The 27,147-nt window shown below is 31.8% G+C and overlaps 1 protein-coding gene across 1 annotated transcript; it reads right to left on the reverse strand.

Annotated features, from left to right (window-relative positions):
• Window positions 1-1,656: 1,656 nt before the first annotated feature.
• Window positions 1,657-27,147, reverse strand: LOC107452434 (organic cation transporter protein-like). Its single transcript, XM_016068910.3, has 10 exons — window positions 26,576-27,147; window positions 22,139-22,242; window positions 17,484-17,635; window positions 14,306-14,474; window positions 12,457-12,586; window positions 9,124-9,230; window positions 7,679-7,893; window positions 6,848-7,029; window positions 6,245-6,405; window positions 1,657-2,082 (listed from the first exon to the last, which is right to left on the reverse strand). The coding sequence occupies exons 1-10, from the start codon at window positions 26,939-26,941 to the stop codon at window positions 1,959-1,961; spliced, it is 1,710 nt and encodes a 569-aa protein (XP_015924396.2). The 5' UTR covers window positions 26,942-27,147; the 3' UTR covers window positions 1,657-1,958.

Below are 27,147 nucleotides of genomic sequence, written 5' to 3' on the forward strand. Positions count from 1 at the left end.
AATACAGTTTTATAAAAATACTATACACAGTTTCCGAATACATTGATTTAAAACATTTTGATTTAAGCAACATTATGGTAGCTATTAACTTCACAACCATGATAGTACACATATAAATATGTATGATAAATTTTTGAAGAATAGTGGTGATCAAAATCATTTAAAAAGTAAGCTTATAAAAGAAAAAGTAGTATATATTTACTACCACTTTAAAAATAAAAATAAAATTTTACGCCAAATGCGTAAAAGTTGGCAGGTATGCACTTTGCCTGAACAACTTTATTGCAACAAAGTGGCGTATCACATAAGACTTTGAAGTATATAGAAGTGGTGGTGAGTAAAAACACTATAAATCAAATTTACTAAACCAAGAATCATACATGAAAAGATTACCACTCGAAAATATTTATTCGTTGTCCGGTGCAAGTTGGCACCTCCGTGTCATTCATCATGTTCTTATATTTTGTTAACATTCATATGTACAAAATCGATGTTAATATATGTGGAAAAGTTCTCTGACATATCTGATAGCTTTTTTTTTCTCGCCGAGAATGATTGACCAAAGTAATAGTGTTCGTCCATCAAGAGTTCTAACTTGGCTTCGCTTTCGTCACGTAGTATTCGACGATACAATTATTCGGAAGAAAGATGTGAATGATCTCGAAAAAGATAGCCAGCTGGCGATTGTATGACAAAAAAATAGATATTTAATATTTTTTTATTTGAAGTATTTCTGGTAATATTTAGAATATATCGCAAAAACTAAGCCAATATGCATGATGATTATTTTTATTTGACTCCAAACATCTGATATTTAAGAACTTTTTCTAGTTTCATTACGAATGTTCTATTCCCAAAAATTTGACTGCAAGGCAGTTTTATTAAAAATAAATTTGAAATAGCAAATTAAAAAAAAATTATGGGGGTGGGGAGGATAAGTGTAAATGAAATTAATAATTAATTTTAACTAGCGTATAGTATTTTTCATTCTATAAATAATTGAATCATTGAGTTCGAAAATCTGTCATCTCCAACAAAACTAATTTTACAGGAGACACAAAAAAAATGATTAGATAAGTATTAGCTTGATTTAGAGTGCTTATTTCACTGCACAAAGTATACTATAACAAGTAGGTAAACATGATTTTTTTATGTCCCAGCTATGTAACCACGTCAACTAAACTTCTAGAATGACTAATATAGAATAATTCTAAGATTCTAGAACAAGAATCTCAATTTTGAAAAAAAGTGGGGATACCTGGTTTTCGGACTCTTCGACTCAATTTTACGTTTGCAAACAACGAATTTTATCGTATTTTTTTATTTTAAAAAGAAATTCGAATAATTTCTGATTCAACTGAAAAAAGTATAATAGAAATACAATACAGTTTTATAAAAATACTCATTAATGCAAACTTGAATAAAATACCTGTTTGCTTTTTAGCTGGTATACATCACAAACTTCATTCACTTGTGAATAAAACCAAATACATTGAGCAATTTGGTAACTGTCTTTCAAAAATATTAAAATAAATTAACAAAAATATTAGGTATTACAAACAAAAATGATTATGAAGATTTTTTTCTGAGAAATAAATAGATCTTTTTCACATAAAAACATAAACACTTCCTTAAATAACTCCACCAATAAAAAAATATCATTTAAAAATTTTTTTATTCTTCTAAAACCGCAATCTTTAAACTTAAAATATGTTTAACAACTTACGTAATTATGAAAGATATAACAGCAGAAGATAAAGCTAAACAAGTAAATTATATATATATATATATATATATATACAGTTTTGAAAGATGTGCTTTTTTCCTTAGTTTACAGAGACTACAATGTTTTTGTGAGTTTTAAGTTTATTCTGAAATGTTAAATGAATGTTTATGAACAGATTCAGAAAATACTTTTTGATCAAAGCATCCCAAGATCATGTAAATGTAATTCTTGCTCAATTCATTGTGCTGTCATAACTGATGATAAAAACATTGTTTGAAGCTGTCGAAGCAGTTTCTCCGGATTGAGGATTAGATGAAGTTTTTTCGTTAAGTTCATATTCTTCTCTCATGTTTAAACTGAAAGAGAGGAAAAAAAGATTATTTCAAGCCTTTTCATTAGAATGGAAAAACTTATATGTATATTGTGAAATTAATTTCGACAATAATATAAACATACTTAAAGACACTTTTAGATAGTTATTTCAATGAGGAATAGGTGGAAAATTGATTTAAAATTGTAGGAGCAGGACTCAAAAAAACTCAGAAATTTTACCTGTCCCCGAGGACGGCTAGTCCAACAATATACCCATCCTCCTTTGAAACTAACCAGTAGCTTCTAAGTAAATAAAAATATAATTTTCTCTTATTTATTACTAACATTTATATAAATTGCTCAATGAATTAGTAGTTACTAGGATTACATTATACAGTAGAAGAAATACTAGGTTACTAATAGTAAAACCTAGTATTTCTTTTATGAAATAGTTTAAATGACAAAGGTCAAGTTAACTGGAATGTCAATTTATACGAGGGTACTGCGTTTTCTAAATGAATCAAATAGGACGTTTGCCAGTTTCATACTCAAGCCAATGATTAACAGAGGTTTCTGCACAGAAATCTGAAAGAGGTTTTCCATTTAGGTAGATGTTCATAATTGCGTTTAACGCTTCTTGCTTAAGACTAGTACGTAATGTGTTTTTTTGTAAGTTAATTGCTGAAAAACCTCTTTCAACCACTGCAATACTCCCAGACAGAGAAAACATAGATTCCACCATGATCACTATGTTGCTCTATTTCTAGATTAGAGGGTCATTTTAGAAGTGAGGCGCTTAACTCTTGAAAGATAACAAAAATTGAAAATGTGTCACGAACATTAACGGGAAAATGGCCATCCGCGCGGACGTTGGATTCGAGAAATTTGTTGACCGCGGGGAATTTTTGACCGCCGAGAACGGGCGGTTTTTCGAGCTTTGTGTAGGAGGAATTTTTTTTATGTATATTTTTCTAAATTTCAGACAAACTATCATATATTTTTCTTGTCTACTGAGCAACATACAGTTTTCATCCTCCCAAAATCGTTTTAAGTTATATTTATGAAGAACCATGAAAAAAGTCTATTTTAGAGTTCAACTAAATGCGATGGGGCGATCACGTCCAAGGGGCTACCGAGATTGCTCTCATATTAATCTATTTACTACATTATAAATATAAACACACATCTCATTGTGGTGTATTGGTTAATACAGACAGTATGTTTAACTTGAACTAAAGGAGCAGAAAGTAAAAATACAACGAGCCACGGTTTTAAATTTTGACTTGAAACTTCTGAAAGAGAAGCAAGGCTGAAGTTAAGACGGAAAAGTTAAAAAACTGGCAACCCAATTCTAGTTAAGAAAAAAGAAGTTGAAAGAAAAGAAGATTTTGAAAGGGCACAAGTACGATTCAAAACGAGGATTTGGATGCCAACTTGCTCCGGACAGCAAATAAATATTTTAGCGTGGTAGTTTATCAATTTTGATTCTTGGTTTAACAAATTCAACTTAATGGATTTTTATCCACCACTATTTCTAAATAATTCGTCGGCTTATATAATTTCCCACTTTTTAATACATTTGTCATGCTATTTCTTTTAAAAAAGCAAGCAGAAATAGTGAAATATTTGCAAAATTTACTTTGTAGTTATCTTCCGTTTTTTTTAAAAAATTATTTTGGTGTGTCCGGAGCAGTTGGCATCTCTGTATGTACTGATTTTTTTTTAATTATTTCGGCGTGTGCGGAGCAGTTGGCATCTCTGTAATTAATTCCTCATAATACTTAAATATATAATCTCAAGAGACCGAAGTGGTAAGATATAACCTGATTGAAAACTGGCTTACGACACTGTTAACGACAAACCTTGTTAACGACCTTTAGTTCTTCCCTACCTCTCCCCAACGCACGTGAATGCATTTACTTTCTATTACTAGTTCTAGTAGAATGCATTACTAGTTCTGTTTCTCACCTTTATTTTTTTCATTTTTTGTAGGCAACTTTACGTTTTTACTTCAAACAAGTGGGCTGCGCCCCCTGCTCGCTAACGCTCGCCAACCCCCAAAAATTGCTACGCAATTTTATATGGTTTGCTTCGCTCGCTACTAACTTAGGTACATTGTAAATGCACAAAATTCTAAGAATTCAAAACAATCATTCAAATCCATATAAAAACTTTTTTTAAAAAAATAATTACATCTTTTTAGTAAATTCTAAGTCATTAAAATAAATTTGAGTTCAAATAAATGACATGTAATTCGTTAAACCTATTAGAAATGTGCTATAGTATAATTCGTAATATAAATCAAAAATCGTCAAATAAATTCGTAATATATAAATTCGTGAAAAAAAGCGCTTTCGACAAAATACTAAAATAGAGATCTATCGACAAAGACTACTCACTTCTGCCTAGCTTATGCTCTCTCTGGTTATTTCAGTTTCCGTTTTTAAAAGCGCTATATGTTGAGCCATCTCAGCTAGATTTGGCATGTGACATTTTTAGCGGCAATCATTGGTCGATTCGCCGTGTAAGAGAAATAGTAACGTAAACAAAACAATGCAAACGTTGCCACCGGCGGAAAAGAAATACAGCCAAAATTTGGGAGCCACGTAAGAGAATTATATATATTAGATTATATTTTTTTCTTTACACTCAAGTCTTGAAAATGGAAGCTTATTTTTAATGCACTTGTAACACATTTGTATATTTTTGAAGCAAACGAAATTTTCAATGAGGTAACATCATTACGTTTGTTGGAAACCAAAATTGAGAAACCTACAACTGGTTTTTTTATAAAGTGGAAAAAGAATTTAGTGAAGCAGCTCCAGTTGGAAAAAAAATTGGAAAATGATGAGCTAAGAGAGAAAGTCAAAAATCCAGTCACGATTATCAGCAATTGGGCCTTTTAAGTTGGTACAAAAACACTTTGAAGTAGCAATTCCAGAAGATAAGTTGGAAATTGGGCTGAAGAAAGTAGAAACTAAAGAATACAAAGTCATTCACTGTTTTATGCATTCTTAGAAATTTCAGGGTGTCTCTGCTAGTTCTTCTACCGTTGCTGTCTAGTCCTGACTTCTTTTGACATTTTGTGAATGTCTGGAAAATGTTATAAATATGTAACATTCTATATTTGTATGTGCATAGATTTTTTCATTCTGTCTTGTTTAGAAATGTTTTGGTCTGCCTGGTATTTGCTATACATCTGTGATTGAATGGTGCTGCTCCCTTGTGGCTTTAGACTTTTTGCTCAGTTAAACTTTTTCTCCTTTACTTGCCTTTTTGTCCTACTCGTTCTTGACTCAGGTGCCTAGTGCCTGAAGTATCTGCATTACTCGGGCCTAATGCATGTTGTTGTTGTTGCTTATCCTCACTGTCTGACGGAGTCAGACGAGATCCACGAGCTCATTGACTGAAAGGAAGTCGAAGACTAGGAGAGGATTGCCAAAGAGATCCTCCTTAGAGAGTCCCATGCAATCCAAGAGGTGCTCAGGAGAAGCCTGATGAATTTGGCACTTGGTGCAGGTTACGAAGGTTTTCCTGCCCTCTTTGAAAGTGAGGCACTTGATGTGACCGCTAGCAAGCCTTCATAGAACAGTCCGGGTACGTCTGTCTCACGGGAGGTCAAGGGTCGAACCCGGTTTTGATCCCTTGCAGCAATTGTGGGTTGGGAGTGTTTTCCGCTCCTCTGAGATTTTTGACTTTTTCAGAGAGTTTAACTCCAAAAAGTAAGTGTGGACGAGGGAGTTGTTGTAATCCTGCAACCCTCCTTAGAGAGAATATCGGTCATTTCATTACCGTGGGAAGGTAGGCATTGCAAATGAATATCACTATTAAGTGAAATGAGCTTTAATTTAAGCAGGATAGCCTAATGCCTAAAGTATCTGCATTTCTCGGTATCTTTCGTTGTTGCGTGTCTATGCCTTCGTGTATGTGGAACAAGGTTAAAAACTTGTTAAAATGTATTTATAAATCTAAGAGCTTAAATGAGAGCCAATGTTTTGCTACAACTTTTACAAAGTTTTCGTCAAACTCTGCTGATGCAGACCACTACTTTAACAGGGATGCCACTGATTTTTTGTTAATGTCTGATAATTAAAAAAATTATAACAAATATTTGTTTATGTTAGTATCAGTTTTAGTTAGTATTGAAACTTAATACTGTATAATTTATAAAATCTATTCTATTGGACAAAAGCTAAGTATTCTTACCCTCGTCGAAAACAGTTGGTGTGTAAGACATAATTCTCAATATCATGAACTGTTTGTGGCAAATTTTTGTTCAAAGTCTCAGGTAGAAAACCAACACAAAAACAAGAAATTCCAGATATCATAGAAAAAATCAAATAGGGTGTAAAGTGGCCATATTTATCCTAGAAAAAAATTAGATAAATGAAATAGAATAAAAAAATTCTATTACTTTACAACGAAAATGTTATAAAGGTAATGTAAACAAGTATTTTTCATTCATTATCCTACCAATTTAATTCAAATTTGTGTTTTTAAAGTTAAAAAAGTTATGTTAAATTAGGGGTGTCAACTCGAAAGTTCGAGCTCTTCACAATATTTATAGTGACAGAGATAAATAAACGAACAATTTATTCGTTCTGCATCCTTTTCGAATTTGTTGTGATAGAGAAAATCTTACGATATTAAATTTCTAGGATATTAAATAGGGAATTAAAATACTAATAGATTCGTCCGCAAATGAACTTTGCTTTGTGTGACACGTCCTACCAGCACAAGCGGTTAAAAACAAGGTTGGGGTTAAATAAAAGTTTTGGCAACCCTAGAAGAATAAAGAACAATACATACCAGTCTCACAATGAATGGTGCCAAAAGAGATGAACCAATCCCAACTGTACTCGTGAGTCCCATACCAATCCCACGATGTGAAGTGGGAAAAAGTTCTGGAGTATGCTGGTATTGGGCCATGAAAACTGCGCTTGAACCAGCTTTTGCAATTAAGGTGGACAAGATATTGAATTGAGTAGATTCTACAATAAAATTCGGCAAATTTTATTCTTTATCATAACTTATATATCCTTGTGATAGAAAAGAAACATTTTAAAAATATATAAAAATGAATATTCTAATAAATGAAATATAATAGAATGAAATATAATACTATAGAATGTTCCCCTAAAAAACAACTTCTCTATGCAACAACCTTTCTNTGAAAACTGCGCTTGAACCAGCTTTTGCAATTAAGGTGGACAAGATATTGAATTGAGTAGATTCTACAATAAAATTCGGCAAATTTTATTCTTTATCATAACTTATATATCCTTGTGATAGAAAAGAAACATTTTAAAAATATATAAAAATGAATATTCTAATAAATGAAATATAATATTATGGAATGTTCACCTAAAAAGCAACATCTCTGTGCAACAACCTTTCTATTAACCTCAAAATCACTTCAAGTGTGAATAAACAATTTCATTCAACTTTAAGAGGTTGATTTCTTATGATTTCTTTAGAAGTCAAATTCTAATAAACCTCGAATCAATCTTAACATCTCAAAACAACTTCAAAAATACAATAAATTTGTGTAAGGGTAAATGATTAGAGCATTCATCTCGCAGTCAAATTGATGAAAAGGAGGGTTTTCCAATGAGAAATCGATTGTAAATATCTACTTACCAGAAGAAGAAAATACTGGTCCAAGGCAGGACACGGCACAAACTATAAATCCTATTTGTATGCTTTTTTTCCTACCAACATTTCCTAAAAGCCACCAAATAGTAAAATGGGCTGGAATTTCAACAAGTGAAAGAAAGAAGAAATTAAGAAATTCATTTCCACTCAAATTGTCAACGTTGTCTTGCAATCCGTAGTAGCTAATTGAACTACCAATCCTGCAACATTAATGAAACTCAGTAAGATAATTTTATTAAAATCTAATTGAACTATCAATTCTGCAATATTATAAAATCAGTTCATTATTTTTGTCGAAAGCTAATTTAACTATTATTCCTGCAGTAATAATAAAACTTAGCTAATTAATTTTAATAAAAGGCTAATTGAACTGCAAATCCTGTAATACTAAGTTAAAAACTAATAAAAATAAGTAAGTGTTATTAAACACTAATAAAAATCCTAGTGTTTTAATATTACTGGGTCGCGAAGGTGGAATGTTTGCAGTATTTTGGTTGACAGAGATATAGTTCGTTCACCAGGAGTTGAGACTTGGCTCCTCCTCCTCGGACGCAGAGTTCATTTCAGCGCGGGAGTTAGAAGAGAAACATCTCCGTTGTTGAAATTGAGACAACCCTTAATTTGCGCCAACACAAAAAGTGAATTCTTTTTCAGTCACTTACTTTGCTTTATCATCTGCTATTATATTATATCATCTGCTAATTAAATATAGTTTAAATTTAAAAACTGCTGTTCTCCCAGCGAAATGTCTCATAAAGGACGAACTATTCACTTAAAAGAAAGAAATATCATAAAAAATGGCTCAAAATATCATCAAATTTATGAAATATTTATTGTTAAAAAAATGCAGATGAAGTTTGCGAAATAAATATTTTTGCCAAACGATCGCCAAATAGCAACATTGTTCAGGATTGCTCACAACCTTCTCCCAAAAATAGCGAAATAGTATCGTCGCATACCACGTGATGAAGGCGGAGCTAAGTGCCAACTCCTGGTGAACGAGCTATACCAAGTGTTTCGGACATGCCGAAATAATTAAAAAAAAACGGTAAATAACTAAAAAGTAAATTTTGCAAATATTTGACTTTTTTTTGCTTGCTCTTTAAAGAGCATAGCATAACATAAGTATTATAGAGTGGTGAATTATATAAACCTACGAATTAATTAGAAATAGCGGTGGTTTAAAATCTACTAAATTGAATTTATTAAACCAAGAATCACAATTGATAAACTACCACTTTAAAATATATAATTGTTAGTCAGAGCAAGTTGGCATATCTGAGTTGAGCATTGAAGTAAGCAGGCAGAGGGGCTGCAAACAATAATAAACATGGAGTACGGGAATTGATTTAACATTTAGAGAAATCCAAAAAAAAACTACTGTTAGAAATATACAAATTCTTTATCATTTTAAATAAAAAAATTCTTACCACACAACAACACAGAGAAAAAATCTAGACCGCAAATTTGGATAGATTAAGAAATCCATAAGAGAAATTTTTTCTAAATTCTTCTCTTTCATCTGCTTTCCTAAAAACTACAACAAAAAAAAAAAGCTGAGAAGAATTTAACAGAACATCAGGTATAATGTAAAAAGTTTTAAATATTGAAAGAATAAAATACAGGGTTCCCGCGGTCCTTGAAAAAATTAAAAAAAGGTAGCAAATTTAGGGTTTGCTTCAATATATTTCTTTAATATACCTTCTTATCGTTAAGTGCTGGAATTTCATGCCTGCCAACTTTTACGCATTTGGCGTAAAATTTAATTTCTTTATTTAAAGTGGTAGTAAAATTCTATAGTAGCATTCTATATATAGTATGCTACTATAGTAAAATTCTATAGTAGCATATAGTGGTAGTAGCATTCTATATATTCCTTATATTTATAAACTTAATTTATAATCTTCTTGACCACCACTTTTTTTAAAAAAATTAAGCATATATAATAATATGTAATACTATTGTGGTAATCCATTTTCAGATATGACTGTAAGTTTCTTACAGAGGCTACATTGCCACCACTCTAACCACTTCACAACCCATGCCAATAGACACAACTACTATCATAAAGACCAGATGAAGAAGTGAGATGCCCGCTCCGCGGGCAGGTACTTCGCTCCAATTCCTATCAAGTCAAGTTGTGGTAATCCGCATAAGCTTATTCGAAATACAGCGTTTGTTTTGTCTAAAATTGTAATTTAAATGCCATTTTACTACCACTAGGGAAAATCATCCTCGAAAGGATTAAACGTTGGCAGGTATGGAATTTTCATGCACATATATTTTTTTCAGAAAAGAATTTTTACTGGTGGGTACACTGAAATTAAAGTATCAAAATTTGTTTTATTTTTATAACCGCTTTTTAAAATTCTCAAGGACCGTGGGAACGCTGAAATGGTATTAAGCGTTTTATCTCAATCAAATATGCTTAGTTTAGAAGGAAAAAAAATAATCTTTGTACCTAACATCTTTTCGAATTAACACGTTCACACCGGGGTGACCCACCGGTGGGTCACGCTTGATTGTCTCATCTTGGCAGCGCACCAGAGTAAAAACTGGTAACAATAAATTTCATTTTTTAGTTTTTTCCGGGCATAATAAAAATCCATACCAATTTTTTTTAACGGATGCAATTTTCATATTGAATTGCTTCTTCGCCGTGATAAATTTCCTTACATTGAATTGTTATTGTTGAGAATAGATTAACTCCTCCCGACTATTATCTAATAGTGAAATAGTTCTTCTACCAGTATTTTCTCTTTTCCCGTACCAGTATTTTCACTTTTCCCGGCGTGAACGTGTTAAAAGACTATCACTCAAAATTATTTACCCACTGTCCGATACAAGTTGGTAGTAGATTTAATACAAAAGCATTGCATTTCGACTTGAGGTTCAAGTATATCAAATTACTATGGTTAACAGAACTTTCTTGTTTCTGAAAGTAAAATCCAATTTTTTTCCTTCTCTTTTGTAAAAAAAAGACCGTTTTTATAAAAAGAAGCTAGAGCAAAGGTGTTATGTGCCATAGACGCATGTCCAATTTAAGAAGTTTTTTCTCAGTGTCCAATTTGTTGCGCATTACGGAAACAATTTTTTTTAGCGATTTCAAAAATAAAGTTTTAGTGTATGATTTCTACTTTACAAACTTGATTTATGTTTTAATGTACATTTCTTAGCTTTGTAAATCTAATTCAAAGTTATTTTACACACCACTGCATGTAAATGATTCAAAAAATCATATAAAACTTCGCTATGTTTATAGCTCCCTCGTGACGAGAAAATTATCAATAACACAAAAATCTGAGAGCTTTTTGTTATTAATTTTCTCCCAGTGAAAAAACTGTTTTGCAAAAAACATAGTAGTTGGCACCCCTGTAATAATTTACATTGAAGTTAACTGAGAAAGCAATCTATCTTATATAAAACTCTAATACGTACGTACGTATGTATGTATCAATAAAACCGATGATATTTCTTTTCTCGCGCTGGCAACAGTTTTCCTTTTTAATTGATAGGATTCGGCGCGCAAGAGCACGTAGTGAGCATCATATGGCTAATCTATATTATATAAAACGCTAATACGTTTTAATTGATAGGCTTCGGCGCGCAAGAGCACGTAGTGAGCATCATATGGCTAATCTATATTATATAAAACGCTAATACGTTTTAATTGATAGGCTTCGGCGCGCAAGAGCACGTAGTGAGCATCATATGGCTAATCTATATTATATAAAACGCTAATACGTTTTAATTGATAGGCTTCGGCGCGCAAGAGCACGTAGTGAGCATCATATGTCTAATCGGGTGAATTCTCACCGAATTATCAAAAAAATTCTCACAAAATTATCTTCATCGAAGCCGATGCTTTACATCCGGCGTTCAGTACTATTTCATATTGTTTTACAACACATGGTTTTAGCCCTCTGGTGGGAAAGACTTTAAAACAAAACTTACAACAGTTACTTTTCTCAACAACTGAAATTTAGAATAGTGTGATTAAGAAAAATATGTGAACTGTTTGCAATTTCAAATTAATATTGAAATGCACAGGTTTAGAATTTTCAACAGTGAAAAGTTTTCGGAACTTCAGTGTTCAAAAAAGTATACAAAAGCTAGACGTTAAGAACATATCCAATGAGCGAGCAAAGCGAGCATCGGATTGCGGAGCAATCCGAAATGAACTGCGAAAGCAGTTCCGGGGGTTGGCGAGAGCCAGCGAGCAGGGGGCGAAGTCTCATAGTTCTTTTTATTCCTTTAAGATCCTAATTATTTTCAAAACTAATTTGAATAAATAAAAAAGTAACATTCTATTTTTTTATTAACGTTTCTGTATATTGTAGTGAGATATAAAAAGTTAAAAAACAACGTTTTTTGTTTCCACAATACTGTGTTTTTACTTCATGTTGACTTTTTGTGTCATTTTCAGATATAGCATAGATGGTGCTGACTAAAAACAGGCTAAACTTGACATAGCATTGAAGTTTAGCTTATATTTACTATAGCAAACTCCCATATAATATGACAGCGTTATTTCATGTAATGACAGAAATTTGACATGGCAGTCAAATTTAGTCTATTTTTATTGTTGCAAACTCCATAATAGTAGATTATTTGCAAGAAAACGTTATTAAATGTTTGACTACACCGAGACTGGACCACAACGCAGTAACGGAGAAAAAAAATCAACTATTCTATATCTGCCTGAAATCTACAGATTCATTTCATGATTACTGGGATAAGTTATAATAACTCATGAAGCATACCTGGACGTTTTCCAAAATTTGTTCGAATGAAATTTTTTTATGATTCCATCTACTTATTTGTGCAATGATTTTCGCTGCATCCTCATACCTCTCTTGCAAAATCAACCAGCTTGGAGACTCAGGGAGAATGCTTCAACAGAAAATGTAAAAATGATACAATTTTTTATGAAATGAAGTTTTAGTAGTAGTAATTACTATATTTGTGTGAATAGGCTATTACAAAGTTTCGTACTTGATTTGAAACAAAATTAAATAAGAATCACTTTTGAAAATAAATACTAATTTTTCATCTCTAACGTGCTTTGCATAATTTTCTATTCCGCAACTAGAAAAGCCTTGTAGAGTGAGAAAGAAAAATGAAAAATAAAATAGTAGTATTACTGAATAATGTCTTATCTTGTAGAAATACTAAAGATTTCACAAAGTAGAAGAGAAGTGAAATCTATAAAATTATTAATTTTTATTCTGAATTTGACAACATTTTTAACACTAGGCTATATTTGCATTCTCTCATCTCAACACTAAGTACAATTAACATGTTTTTTTTTTAATATATTGAAGAATCATCAAAACCACCTGAAAAATAATAGGAAACTGTAGAAGAAAATACGATTCACGACTTACACTCCTTTGGCTAGATATTAACAAAAAGGCGAATTTACAATTTTATCGATGTGGTATAAACATACCTGCCAACTTTTAATTCTTCAGAGGAAGATTTTCCCCAGCGGCAGTAAAATGAAATTTGAATTACAATTTTAGGCAAAAACATAACATTCACTGTATTTTGAAAAAGCTTATGCTGATTTCATAAACAGTATCACTTATTATTATATATGCTTAATTATTATAACAATAGTGGTGGTCAAAAAGATTATAAATTAAGTTTATAAATGCAAGGAATATGTAAAAAGCATACATTTTATTACCACATTAAAGATAGAAATAAAATTTTACGCCAAATGCGTGAAAGTTGGCAGGTATGGGTATAAATACAGGGTTCCCACGGTCCTTGAGAATTTTAAAAAGTGGTAATAAAAATAAAAGAAATTTTGACATTTTTATTTCTGTGTAGCCACCACTAAAAGTTTTTTTCTAAAAAATATATATATGCACGAAAATTTCAGCACTTTACGATAAAAAAGTATATTAAAATAAATAAGTATATTGTAGCTCCACCCTAAATTTGCTACCACTTCTTAAATTTTTCAAGGACCGCGGGAACCCTGAAATAAGAATTTATTGATTGCATTTTACAGCAACAGTTTCTCTTCTAGACTCAATTGTATGGACAACACGAGAAAAACTCTCCCAGAGAGTTGTACCATTAAATCCTACATCAAGAAGCCTCCACACGATCTTTTATAAGTAGTCCGCGCAAACTGTTGAAAAAGTGAACCAGTTGTGTGCATGAACCCAAAACCTTTTAAAGTAATTGAGCGAAATTTATGTTATATATTTGAGAATTGAATCTGTAGTGGTTGACAAGTGAATAAGACAAATCAATAATATTCTTAAATAAAATAAATTTTTAGTCATATATTTGCAACCACTTTCTTATTTTAACTATATTCTGTATTAAATGACTCCTTCGGTAAGTGGATATCCTTCATAGTGGTCTGATCGGACTACCTATAAAAAACCGTGTGGAAGCTTTCAGTCATAGGAGGTGTTGGTTGCAAAAGCAATTTATTGTAGCTTGTTTCTGAGGGAAGCATTCAAAAAACGAAGTAGTTTTACTGCCATTTTTTTTATATTTTCCTTGTAACGGTTCTCGCGGGAGTTTTTCTCGTGATTGTAAATCGGTATCTAAACAGAAAACGAAAAAAATGACATATTTAGAACTTACAACCAATACAGAACGAAGGAAGCTGCTATAGTTGCTATTACGACTGTTAGTTTGATCCAACTCCTGGTGAGATAGGCAGCTAAGGGTAACAGGCACAAACCTAGAGTCCAGCAATTTACTGCTATTCCATTTATCCTAGTTTTTAAATCTGACCTCACTAATTCCAAAGCTTCGCAATAGAAAAAGTACAAATAATATATTATTTGTATAATTATCATTAAAAAAATATTAGCAATTTTATTAATTCATAAATAATTGGTTTAAATTCTTAAGGTTGCAAATTGAATAACAAGTTGATCATACATATACTGCCTAGAAGTGACGAAGTCAAGTGTGAAATATTGTGAATAACAGTAATTCTAGGCCACTTTCAGATGTGGAAATTTTAATCATGTTTGACCCATGTTAGTAGCGGAGTTAAACACCAGTTATCAACCAGTAATATTTCACCGAGTAAAACTTAACTCTGTGAATATTTTTGTTTATGTTTTTCTATATTTTATTTAATTTTTTATTATCCGTGTTAAACAGCCAACTGAGTTTACGAATATCAATGTTCATCTCCCTAATCTTGTACTTTTTAAACTAGACCCAGAAGACAGGGGAACTCCTGGATCACGTCTTGGGACAATGCTAGCCATCGCGGAAACTTTTTGATGTAACTAGCTCGCATTTGTGTCACATGGAGAGGAAAACTACAAAAATATCTCATGGTTAGCTCAAGGGTAACGGGATTTTAACCCGTGATCCATTTAGCATTGAGAATATTGTAAGTTAGCAATAAAGACATTTTACGTCAGAATTTGCATCAACCAACCATTGCTAGGATTCGAAACTGGGTCACTTCATTGGGAGGCAAACGCTCTAGCCTCTGACAGCTCTATCTAATTTTTTAATATTTGAAAACTTACTACAATGCTCAGAGCCTGACTAAGGCAAGGGCATACGGGGCAGTTGCCCCGGGCCACCACATCAGAGGGGAACCCCAAATCGAATAAAGGGCATATTTTACGTTTCCTTCTTTAATGAACTATTTTTTAAACAATATATCAATACAGTGTAAATCCGTCAATTTTATGTTTACTGCTTTATTAATCTATCATATGTACCCAATCCATATTTCGTAAATCCATGGCTTTCTGGTGGGAATTCAGCTAAATTTTAAATTTTCGTAATTACGGTGGATAAATTTGGTCAATCAAAAGCCTTTTTTTTTAAAATATCGAAAAATGTGATATGTTTACAAAAATACAGGCTTCTGATTGCCTTAATTGAGCCATCGTAATTGCGAAACTTCAGCTGAATTCCTCACTAATGTCAGCAAGGATATGAATTTTTCGCAGCTATATGACAAAGTTAACAATCAGAAAACTTCATTCAGCTTGTTGGGCATAAAAATATCAGAAAATTAATAAAATGGACAGAACGCATACCAGGGTTGCCAGACTCTGAAAATAAAAAATACTACGACTTCATCCGAAAAAATATTACAAAATACTACATGTCTTAAGCGCTATCTACAGGACTTATTTGAAAGCTTATGCAGACGAAAACTGAGACAGACGACTATTATTATTATAATTAACATTATTTATATCGTCTGGCTAAAGTTTTTTAGAATTATATTTAAATTTATTTTAGTTGAGGATAAAATAATATTATAATTGAAAAACAATTATCCTTTAACAATTATCTTAAAACAATTATTATCCTTTTGTGCAATTATACTTCAGATATACGTGTAGTAATTAATATTTTTATCAGCAACTTTGTCTTTTGAAGAATAAACAAAGAGTTGTGTGTATCATAATAATGTCTCTTGTGTATCATAAACGATTTATTTCAAAGTTGTATAAAATTGAACCTAAATGAAAATATAAAATCTCATATTTTGTCTCACATCCTATATAGAAAAGAAAAGTAAAATATACTTAATCAACGTGCATAAGAAACAATTTATATTATAGTCTACTAGCATAAACGAACTTTTATTTTTCACAATCATCACTAGATACAGTGACTAATAGAAAATAAACTGTTGGATTATTTCAAAAATTGTTTTTTACTTCAAAACTAGAGTGGCACTTTTCTTTGTTTTAGGAAATAAAATAAATAAATAAAATTAAAAAAAACTGAAAGTACCACATTTTAAAAAAATACTACGAAAAATACCATACCCCTTTTTTTGGTGAAAAAATACTAGTGTAGTATTAAAAATACTACGTCTGGCAACCCTGACGCATACCTGCCAGCTCTTCCGGATGACTTCATTTTCATATTTAAAGTGGTAGTAAATATATACTATTTTTTCTTTTATAAATTTATTTTTAGATGATTTTGATCACCACTATTCTTACAAAAATTAAACACATATATCAATATGCGTTACTATCATGGCTGTCAATTTAAGTTTTCTCAAATACAACGTATTTGTTTGCTTAAAATTGAAGTTTTAATTCCAGGTTAATACCACTGGGAAAAATTATAATGGAAAGGATTAAAAGTTGGCAGGTATGAGAACGGTATTTCGCCTCACCATTTATAGCTATTTTAGGTTCTAGACAATTTTCTTGTTATATATCTATAATTAGGCATGGGTGAAAGCCCTTATATAGCAAGACGGAAAAGAGAAAAACCTGGTACGTAAAACATTTTATTCCAGCATTTTTTTCGAAAAAAATGAAATATCTGTAACTATCAAGATTTCTTTTATAGTTCTGGCATATATATAAAACTGCTTCTTTTCCAAGATAAAGAAGATATTGCTGAAAAATTTAAAAAAATAATAAGTAAACTCCTCCCCAAAACTAGCTATAATAACTGAAATGGTTTTACTACCAGCCTTTCCTCTTTTCCGTCTCGCTTTCACCCCTGTGCTAATGATGTGCAAAAACGCTGCATACTGCTGAATCCAAAATTTAAACATTAAAGAGAAAGAAAAGTTGCCGATAGGTACATAAATACATATTTCCCTATAAAACACTCCTTCTCATGGGTTAAATTTGTTTTGTGATCAATAATAAATTCTTACTCATTTTGCGCCTTTTTAATTTTAGTACATGCATTACAATTTAAAACAAAAAAGATTAAACACATAATCATCATGCTAAATTTGGCTGATAATTATGCACTCTCCACACATTTGATATTTCTCTTCAAACTGGACATTAAATCTTACCTATAATATATCCAAGGCTGTAAATGTACACTGTACTTCCTATGACGACTCGTAAAATTAAGAATAATGTGAAGTTGGTGCAGACAGCTGATCCTGTTTCTGCTAAAGCTAATAGAAGAGCTAGACCAATAAAAGTTGGCTTTCTGCCACACCTAAATACATAAGCAATTCAATATAATATTATTCACGTAATTTATAATTTTATTAAAAGCAATGCTTTTATTACACAATTTTTGGAATGCATTTTAATTCAAGCGTTAATTACTAATTCAAGCAATAAATTAATTGCAGTAAGTAAATATTCAAGCCTTTATGTATAATTTTAAAAGATTTATTACGAAGCAATTTCAAGTCACATTTTCTAATAATATTAAAAAAAACAATATTCCTGTTGATTTGGTTTATATACTTACGGGGGTTGAACAAAATTATGGCAAACACTATTATACTAACTCTATGTAAACAATATTTCTTTTAAACAGCAAATGCCTTAAAAAATTTTACATGGCGAAAATGTTCGCGCAATTTAAGAGATCTTGCTAAAAGCCTTTAGAAACGTCATTTTTACACAAGCAAAGTTTCAGACGGACCAAAATGAAAAGAGATGATTTTTCTAGCTTTAATACAAACAATTTTGAATTCATTTTATAGAATTACAATATTAATCTTGGAATGCATTGAGGCCTTCTATTTTTTTAAGAGGTATTGGTTATCGTCGAGTTAGTATGCATTGCAATAAAAAAAATTCTCAGGAAAACTTGAGCTCAGTACAAATCGTCAGTGTAATTTATTTTATCTCATTTTTTTTTCGGAAAAAAAATTATAGTGCATGAATTGGTAGTTTACGAAGTTTTTTTGGCTCTTTATTTTGCCATTTTTTCTATAGTAATATTATGATAAAATAAATTTGGGATTGAGCATGATTCATAAAAACAAATTCATTTAGCTTATTACCTAAAATTAGTTTAAAACCTTTATTTGTCAGAATGTAGATGGAATAATTAAAATTTTACCTACTGTCAAGAATTAGTCACAAACTTGTGATCTTATGAATAATCGAATTTACAAACTCTGTGGTTATAATTACAAATTAACTCGAGGAGAAATTATCAAATGAGCGGACGCATAACGTACAAGAGAAAATAACAGTGTTCACCTCCCTTCCTGACCCTACGCTAACTATCACTAGAATCGATGGCTCAGGGGATAGAGCGTTCACCTTCCAATGAGGCGAACCGGGTTCGAATCCCAGTCGATACGAATTCCGCATCCGACTTGCGCCGAACACAGTGCTGACGTGAAATATCCTCAGTGGTAGACAGATAATGAATTAGAGTCCCCTTGCCGTCAGGCTAACAGTGGGAGGTTTTCGTTGTCTTCCTCTCCATGTGGGTTAGTTCAACGCCTCCTATAACTGAAAGCCTCCACACGGTTTTTTTATAGGTAGTCCAATCAGACCACTGTGAAGGATATCCACTCATACTCATACTCATATGTGTTGGTTATCTTAGCATCAGCCCAGCTAGGGGCTCCAACTAATTCATCAGAGTGGAAATAAATAATAAATCGCCGAAGCGCAACTGAAAGGTGAAAGTTGGGGTTCAGTATCTTTTACTGAGAGAAAATTAAAATGAAGTAGTGAGATTGAACAAACAAGTTTGAGAGAGAGAAGAGGTTTTGTGGCAGACTGCCTCGCCTCCCTTCTCAGGTGCACAGTAGCCACATAGCCCCAGGGAAAAGGAGAAATACATAATAAATGCACAAAATTATTTACAAGTATTTACAGCTATTTACAAAATTTACGGGACAAAACTCCGTCGGATAGGAAAAAGGCGGTTGCCGGGCTATATTTTATGTTGTCTTTGATGAGCTCAAAATCAAAATTTTTAAAGTAATTGCACGTATGACAAGGATATCCACTTTCCGAACGAGTCATTTAATACAAAATTTAGTTAAAATAAGAAAGTGGTAGCAAATATATGACTAAAAATTTATTTTATTTATGAATATTATTGGTTTGCCTTATTCACTTATCAACCACTACAGATTCAATTCTCAAATATACATGATAAATATCTCTCAATTACTTTTATAAAAGGTTTTGGGTTCATGCGCACAACTGGTTCACTTTTGAAGCAGTCTGCGCGGACTACTTATAAAAGACCGTGTGGAGACTTTTTGATATGGGAGGTGATGGTTAGTTCCATCAAATTGTCCTCCACGAAGGCGAATTTCTCCCAATACTCGATCCAGGAGTTCCCTTGTCTTCTGGATTGGGTTCAAAATTACAAGGCTACGGAGTTGAACATTAGTAGTCGTAAACCCATAGAATTGGGTCGGCTGTTCAACGACGGTTATAAAATATTTACAACCAGTTACATGGCTACTAATTTTTAACACTCTATGGGAAATGTTTTTCGAGTGGTAGCTAACTTTATACTAAAATGCATTATTCTTTGTTTTGTAAATTTGAATTAAAAGTTATTTTTCACTCCACTATACGTAAATGGTTCAAAATTTAATCTTAAACTCATTATGGTCGATCTCTCTCGATTTGAGTCTTTAAATATGCTGGCAAAATTACCAAGTATTCGGAAAGCTCTAGATTTTAATTGTTCATCACTCTATAAAACATTCTGGAAAAACTGTATTAGTTGGAAGCACTACATCTGTAAGTAATAACTTAATTAAAAATAATATTGCTTAACAAATACCAATTGCTAAACTAATTTTACATAACTAGTGGTTGCCAAATTTTTGACCTAAGTTGTAGTTGGCTGGGCATATAAAGCTGAAAATGGTTATATTTTATGTCTAGTTTTATTCACTCATACTTAAAAATAAAATAAAAAATTTGATTTTTTATTTATAGGAAAAAAAACCTGGCATAAGGAGGTGGTTAAAATGATATTTCTAATCAATTTCATAGTTCTTTGGATTTAATAAAGATTATTAAAATAACCTAATTAAATTTTATAGTTTTTACCTTTTAATCATAATTCCATTTAATAAAAAAAGATGATGTAAGATATGAAGCAAGATGAAGTAAGATATACAAAAAAATTAAAAAAAAAAAAAAAAAAAAAAAAAAAACATAATATTTATGACAAATTTTTTAAGCGTCATTTTTATTACTATTTCGTAAATATTGACATTATTGTGATCAAAAATGTTTATGGCGAACAAATATTTGCTAGGAAAAGTTATTAACTTATCCAAGGTTCTTTGGAGGCATGGCATCTAAAGCTATAATATGTAATTTATGTCACTAATAAGTGTCAAGCTGAAACTTAATTTAAAAATCGTTTTAGATTCCTATTGTTGAAGAATTCATATACAACGTCATTTGCATAGGATAGAAATAGGCGACTATTAATTAATCTAATAGTTTCTGAAAGTATTATATGAATTATAAAACCATTAAATATGATGAAGATTTTAAACTAATCACAAGGTTGAGTATGATGTGTCGACGTCATGCATATGCGTCGAACAAGATTGGCTGACCCGCAAGGGATATCACTTACAAGCATTAAATTTCCTTCGGCTGACGTAATAAACATTGTACAAAAAAATAGCTAATACCCTGAAACTTAGATTTAAAGAATGGATTTTTACGTACTATGACTCAGTTAGTTCGAGAACCTACCTTTACACATGCTAATCAGTTGGAACATCCGATTTAAAGTATTTGATTCTATCTCCATATTTAATATAATAAGGAAAATAAGAATATTTATTTTCAGAAAATGGGTTATAAGTTCCAAGTCTAAAGAAATTGCACTAATTTAATTCAAATTATGTGTCACGTACAAGAAATTTACAAAATGAAACGTGAGATTTAGTCTTATAGATGAAACTTCATTGTTTTTTTTTTAAATCAAAAAAGTTTAAAAAAGAAAATATTAACTAAAAATGTTTGCAAAAATGAAAACTAAATTATGTCCCCGATCAAATTATTTTTACCCATAAATGCTCAGCCACACGAAGTGCTCTCTGTATATAAAACACCTATATAATAAAGATATAATAGATATTCGTTTATACCAAATAGAAAATTCTTACGTTTATTACTTGTTTGGTAAAAATGTGATGTGACTACAGATTTAAAGAAAATTAAATATTTATATTGCTAATTCGAGATACAGAACGAGCTTGTTTCAGCAAAATAAATCCTAATAATGAAACGCAGCTGTTAATTAAGTTTTTTCTGTTCATGTAAAGAGGAAATGCAATTTTATAAGTTTGTTAACACGTTGAATGCCACGCTAATTTTATATGGCTTGCTCGTCTGGTCACACGGTAAATAACTACAAACTAAATTTTCAAATATAGTCAAATTTTGCTAGTTTATAAAAGGTTTAGCATGACATATCTGAAGCCACCGGTGGTTGACGCTGCCTAAATGTAATTTCAGTGTCAGCCAACGGTGGTAGACGCGGCCTAAATTTAATTTCAGTATCAGCCAACGGTGGTTGACGCTGCCTAAATGTAATTTCAGCGTCAGCCACGGTGGCTGACGCAGCCTAAATGGAAAGTCCAGCGTCAGCCACCGATGGCTGGCGTGACGCTGAACGTGTTAATAGTTTTGTTAAGCGCAATTGGGTTACTAAGACAGATAAATCTACATTAGTTCTGAAAATATTTTCACATACCTGTCAGAGAGAAAACCATAAAATGGTGTACCAATAATGACTCCCACGAACACAAAACTTACTACCATGCTCTTGTAATAGTCATTCTCGCAAACTAAATTCCACTGAAATTAAATATAATAATATCATTATAATTTTATACAAATGAACATTGCTACTACGTATCTATTAAGAAGACCAGCCAGTATTTACTGTTTCTCAGGAGGCATTTCTTTTTAAAATTGCTTTTGCAATCTAGTCATCCGTAACTTGAATGTATATGCATAATTGATTTACTTGAATTTAGTGGCAGTCAAAATCAAATTAAATTAAATTAAATCAATCTAAGAATGAAAAAGAAATTTATAAGATTTATTACCACTTCAAACATAAAAATGAATTGCTACGGTCAATCAGCAGATGTTAGCAGTTATTATTCATCAAAGATAACTTAAAATATAGCCCGGCAACACCTTCTTCCTATCCGATGGAGTTTTGCCCAGTAAATTTTATAAATAGTTGTAAATATTTGTATATATTTTTGCGCATTTATTATCATGTATTCCTATTTCTCTGAGGCTATGTGGCTACTGTACACCTGAGAAGGTCGGGGGTAATACCTCCAGGGGAGGCCACAAAACCTCTTCTCTCTCTTAAATTTATTTGTTTAATCTCGCAACTTAATTTTAATTTTCTCTCAGTAAATGTTACTGAAATGCATCGGCGATTTATTATTTATTCCCACTCAGGTGAATTAGTTAGAGCCGCTCGCGGGGCTGATGCTAAGATAACCACCACATATGAGTATGAGTGAGCAGTTATTATATTAATTTTAAAAAAAAAAAATTGTAAATACAGACATATTAAAAAGATAACCCTTCACGTTTAGTCGGGTCACGACAAAAGACCGGCCATCACGTGACTTGCAATGTATTATCGTAAAATCATACCAGTGAAGATTTTTCAATGTGAATGATGGAAGCGTTTCCTCGCTATAAAATCCAATTTGGCCCATCAATTCTTTCAGCAAACGACAGTATATGAGTTTCTGGCATTTTCTAGGGATCGGTAACCGTCGTGCCAAAGAATATAGAAAGAAGATGTCCAGCTCTCCGAATACGTAACTAAGGCGGGGAACTGCTCAGTTCGATTCCGTACGCTTTACAAGAAAAGCAACTTACAGGGTGAGCAACAGCATACTCAGATTTAGCAGAGCATCAGATGAACTAAGTTCGCATGCTATGCGCATCAGAAGCAATGTAACATTCAAAATAAGAAGTCAAAAGGAACGTCTTCTGTGAACTTTACATGCATGGTTGGTTACGCTGCTTCCGTCAGCAGCCATTTTATTCTTTCTTGATTTCTATGTCAAAATATGTTAGCAGAGTTAAATGTCCAGGTAAATCTGAAAAATTAGAAGCCAGATATGAAGCAACTCTTTTCGAACTAACCCAAATAGAGACATTGCTTAACTCATAATGATTTGGCAAAAGCTATTTCAACTGACAAGGAGTTAAAACCAATTTTAGACTCTAAAAAAAGGGTTGTGATTTTATGGGGAAGAAAGATAATATTGAGAAATACGCTGTAGGAGGAGATTGTATACTTCATGGTTCAAGGGTTTGTGTTCCAAGGAAATTTCTAAGATAATTTCACTTGGTAGTGATTAAAATTATTAAATTCATTAGTAAATTCAGTAAATTCATTTTAATCACTTGGTAGTGATTAAAATGAAATTCATTGTGTGTACTGGAACAATATTGATAATATTGGCGCGAAATTGTGCTGATTGCGTGAAAAATTAACTAAATCGAAATCGATTTAAAGTGCATTACTGGGAGTATCCCTCGTCTCCTTGGACCGAATGCGCATAAATTTTACCGGACCGTTTTTCAAACATTATTTTCGCATAATAGTTGATGCTTTTTCTAAGTGACTTGAAGCTTATCCCTCAGGCAATCGAACTAAGACGACCGGCATTTCAGAGTGGTTACATCAGGTTTTTTTAAATCTTCTGAAAGACACTTGAGTGCAAAAGGGTTAAGAAACACAGTATTAAATCAAAATTTTAGGGATTAAACGTGAGCATAAAAATATTTAAAAGTTGTGACCAATGAAAAGCTAAATAACTGAAAATAAATTAAAACATACAAGATTTTCATCAAACAGGATAACTTGCTTTACTTTAAGGGGAAACTTTTCTAGTGGAAACAAAAAATTAGGTTTTGATATCGAATTCTTGCCAAGTCATGCAACAGAGTGGCAGTGATTAATAATACTGGGGTACAATTTTTTATTGCATTTATATAATCTTTCAAATCTATTTAGTTCCGAATCTGTTAAGTTAGCTTTGTTCCGAAAGCTATAGATATTTTTCAAAATGGTATTTTTAGTTCTTTCTTTTTCGTCTGAGTGTACAAGTTTATAAAGAACGTATAGGTTAATATGTATACACAGGTCTACCAACTACTACGTGGTCGACAATTTAAAACTAAAGCTTTCAGAACTTTAGGTAATACTGCCCACATTTTGAAATCTTCACTACGAGAGAGCTAGTACAAATGGGGTGTCATGTAATCTTTCGAATTATCTACATGTAGTGGTGTAGAAAATAACTTTAAATCAAATTTGCAAAATAAAAACAATACATTAAAAGAAAAACTTAGATAACACATATAAAAAAAATTCCTAAAAAGCGTAGAAAGATGGCAGCCCTGTACATGCATATACACTTGTAAGCTCCTCTGAAAATAACACTTAAGTTAAAAAGCATATGACTTTCAGGAATTGCTTTATGAACTGGAACGCATTATCTTCTTCTTCCTACCACTCCCTACGTAGCTGAGAAGTGTAGACACTTAGCATTCACTCGAGTGAGATTTAAAAAAATTCTGGTTCACAATATATTATTAAATCGTATAAAACTATATCTACAGAAAACAGATAGCAGATTTGAAATCAGTGATGTCAAAATATCAAAGAACTTGAATCGGTGGGAAGATATCTACCACTCCGTACACAGCTGAGAAGTGGAGTTTCTTAGTATTCTCTCTGGTGAATTTTAAAAGATGTCGGTTAGAAATATATGGTTGAGTTGCATTAAAATTGAACCTTGTAAGGAGAAACCGATTGCAGATTTGAAATTGGCGACTCGAGTATATCTAACAGGGTTCCCACGGTCTGGAAAATGTTTTAAAGTGGTAGCAAAAGTCAGATATATTTAGATGTTTGAAGCTATTAATAAATATTTAATTTAAAGAAAATATTTTTGGGTTCAAAAAATAAATCGGGAATATTTTCGTGATTCACAAATGAAAAATAAATTTAAGCATTTTTCAGTAGTCTTTAAAAATCTTAGTTACCACACATTTATTTTTTTCCAAGTCGTCAGGATTCATTCAAAAGTTTCTTGAAACCGAAATAAAAACAATCAAAATTCGGATCCCAGTGTTATTTAATTCTTGCAATATTTGCGAATTGAAAATAAAAACTTGTTGCAAATCGGTGTTATTAGCAAGCATCGTTAACACTAGGTTTACCGGACGCGTCATTTTGACGCATTTCGAATTTTATAAGGAAAATTCCAAAACCCGTTTGCATTTTTATTTTATCTCTTGTAATGACTTTTATCGATTGATCGAGGTATTGAAGTCTATTTTCTTCAAAAGCGTTGTAATATTAAAATTCTCATTGTGGTATACCTATCTCTACGGATATGAGTCAATTTGGTGCGATCGGAATTCAGGCAAAATTTTTAGTAAACATGCAAACGTCACATCAATAACAAATAGGAATATACCGACAATACTTTGATTCGTTATCGTTATCTCAAATGAAACAAGCGATAAACAACTTTTGCCGATAAACAATAATAGAAAGAACAAACGCAGAATGTCAATTGATGTCAGATTATAAAGGTTTCAGTTGCTTAGTTCGAGTATTGAAAAATAAAATACTGGAATATTTCATAAATATATATCTCTCATACTTTCATTTTTTTTTCTTATTGTATATAATTACATTGCTTTCTAAGCGCAGAGATGCAAACAGCTCCGGACACGCCAATATAATTTTTTTAAAAAACGGTAAATAACTACTAAGTATATTTTGCAAATATAAAGTGGTAAATTGCATGAGCCTACGAAGTATTTAGAAATAGTGGTGGATGAAAATTTACTAAATTAAATTTATTGAACCAAGAATCACAACTGATAAACTACCACTTTAAAATATATATTTTCTGTCCGGAGCAAACTGGCATTTCTGTAAGTGCTGTTATATGTATTCGTCCATGCGTCAAATTGACGCGTGTTCGTCGAGATAGGTATATAAGAAACGTCAGTATACCTAGTGTTAAAAAGCAGACTTTCCATGGTATGCAAGCGGAGAAACAGCTACTTCCTGACACATAGAAAGAAAAAAAAAAAGGGAGAGATGAAAAACACATTTTATACTTACTTCCGTAACAGCTGTTTGATCAAAATCTTTGGTATCATAATACCAACCTTTGTCACATTTCTTCGAAGAAGAATTTGGATCTACTGTGTAGTTCTCCGTATAAAGTAAGCTGCTAAAATTCACGTCATATCTAGAACAATACGGATCACTTGGGGGTCTCATGAGGTACTTTTTCTGTTCTATAGTCAAGTTAGATGAAGATACTTCAGGCACATAGCACCAATGCTCTGGTGTGTGAGATATGAAAATAGCACTGAGGTTAATCCATGGTACGAAAGTTGATGTTGGTACTAGAAAACCGATTAGCAAGATCTTTTGAAAAATTCCAAAATCGCCAGCATGTTTCAATATATCTTCAAATTCCATGTTTTAAAGCAACCTTTTAAATTTATATTCATTCATAAGGATGTTGTATTATAAATGTATAGAATTAGAGAATTATAACATTTTTGACATCTTACTACACTAAACGAAGCTTAAAATAAAAATGATTAAATTGTGTGATTCATAACTTTTTCAACAGAGAAGAAAGCTTTTAAATATACCAGCATAATAAAATTATCAGAAATTAT

Source organism: Parasteatoda tepidariorum, chromosome 9 (genome assembly GCF_043381705.1).
Source record: "Parasteatoda tepidariorum isolate YZ-2023 chromosome 9, CAS_Ptep_4.0, whole genome shotgun sequence".
Classification (NCBI taxonomy): domain Eukaryota; kingdom Metazoa; phylum Arthropoda; class Arachnida; order Araneae; family Theridiidae; genus Parasteatoda; species Parasteatoda tepidariorum.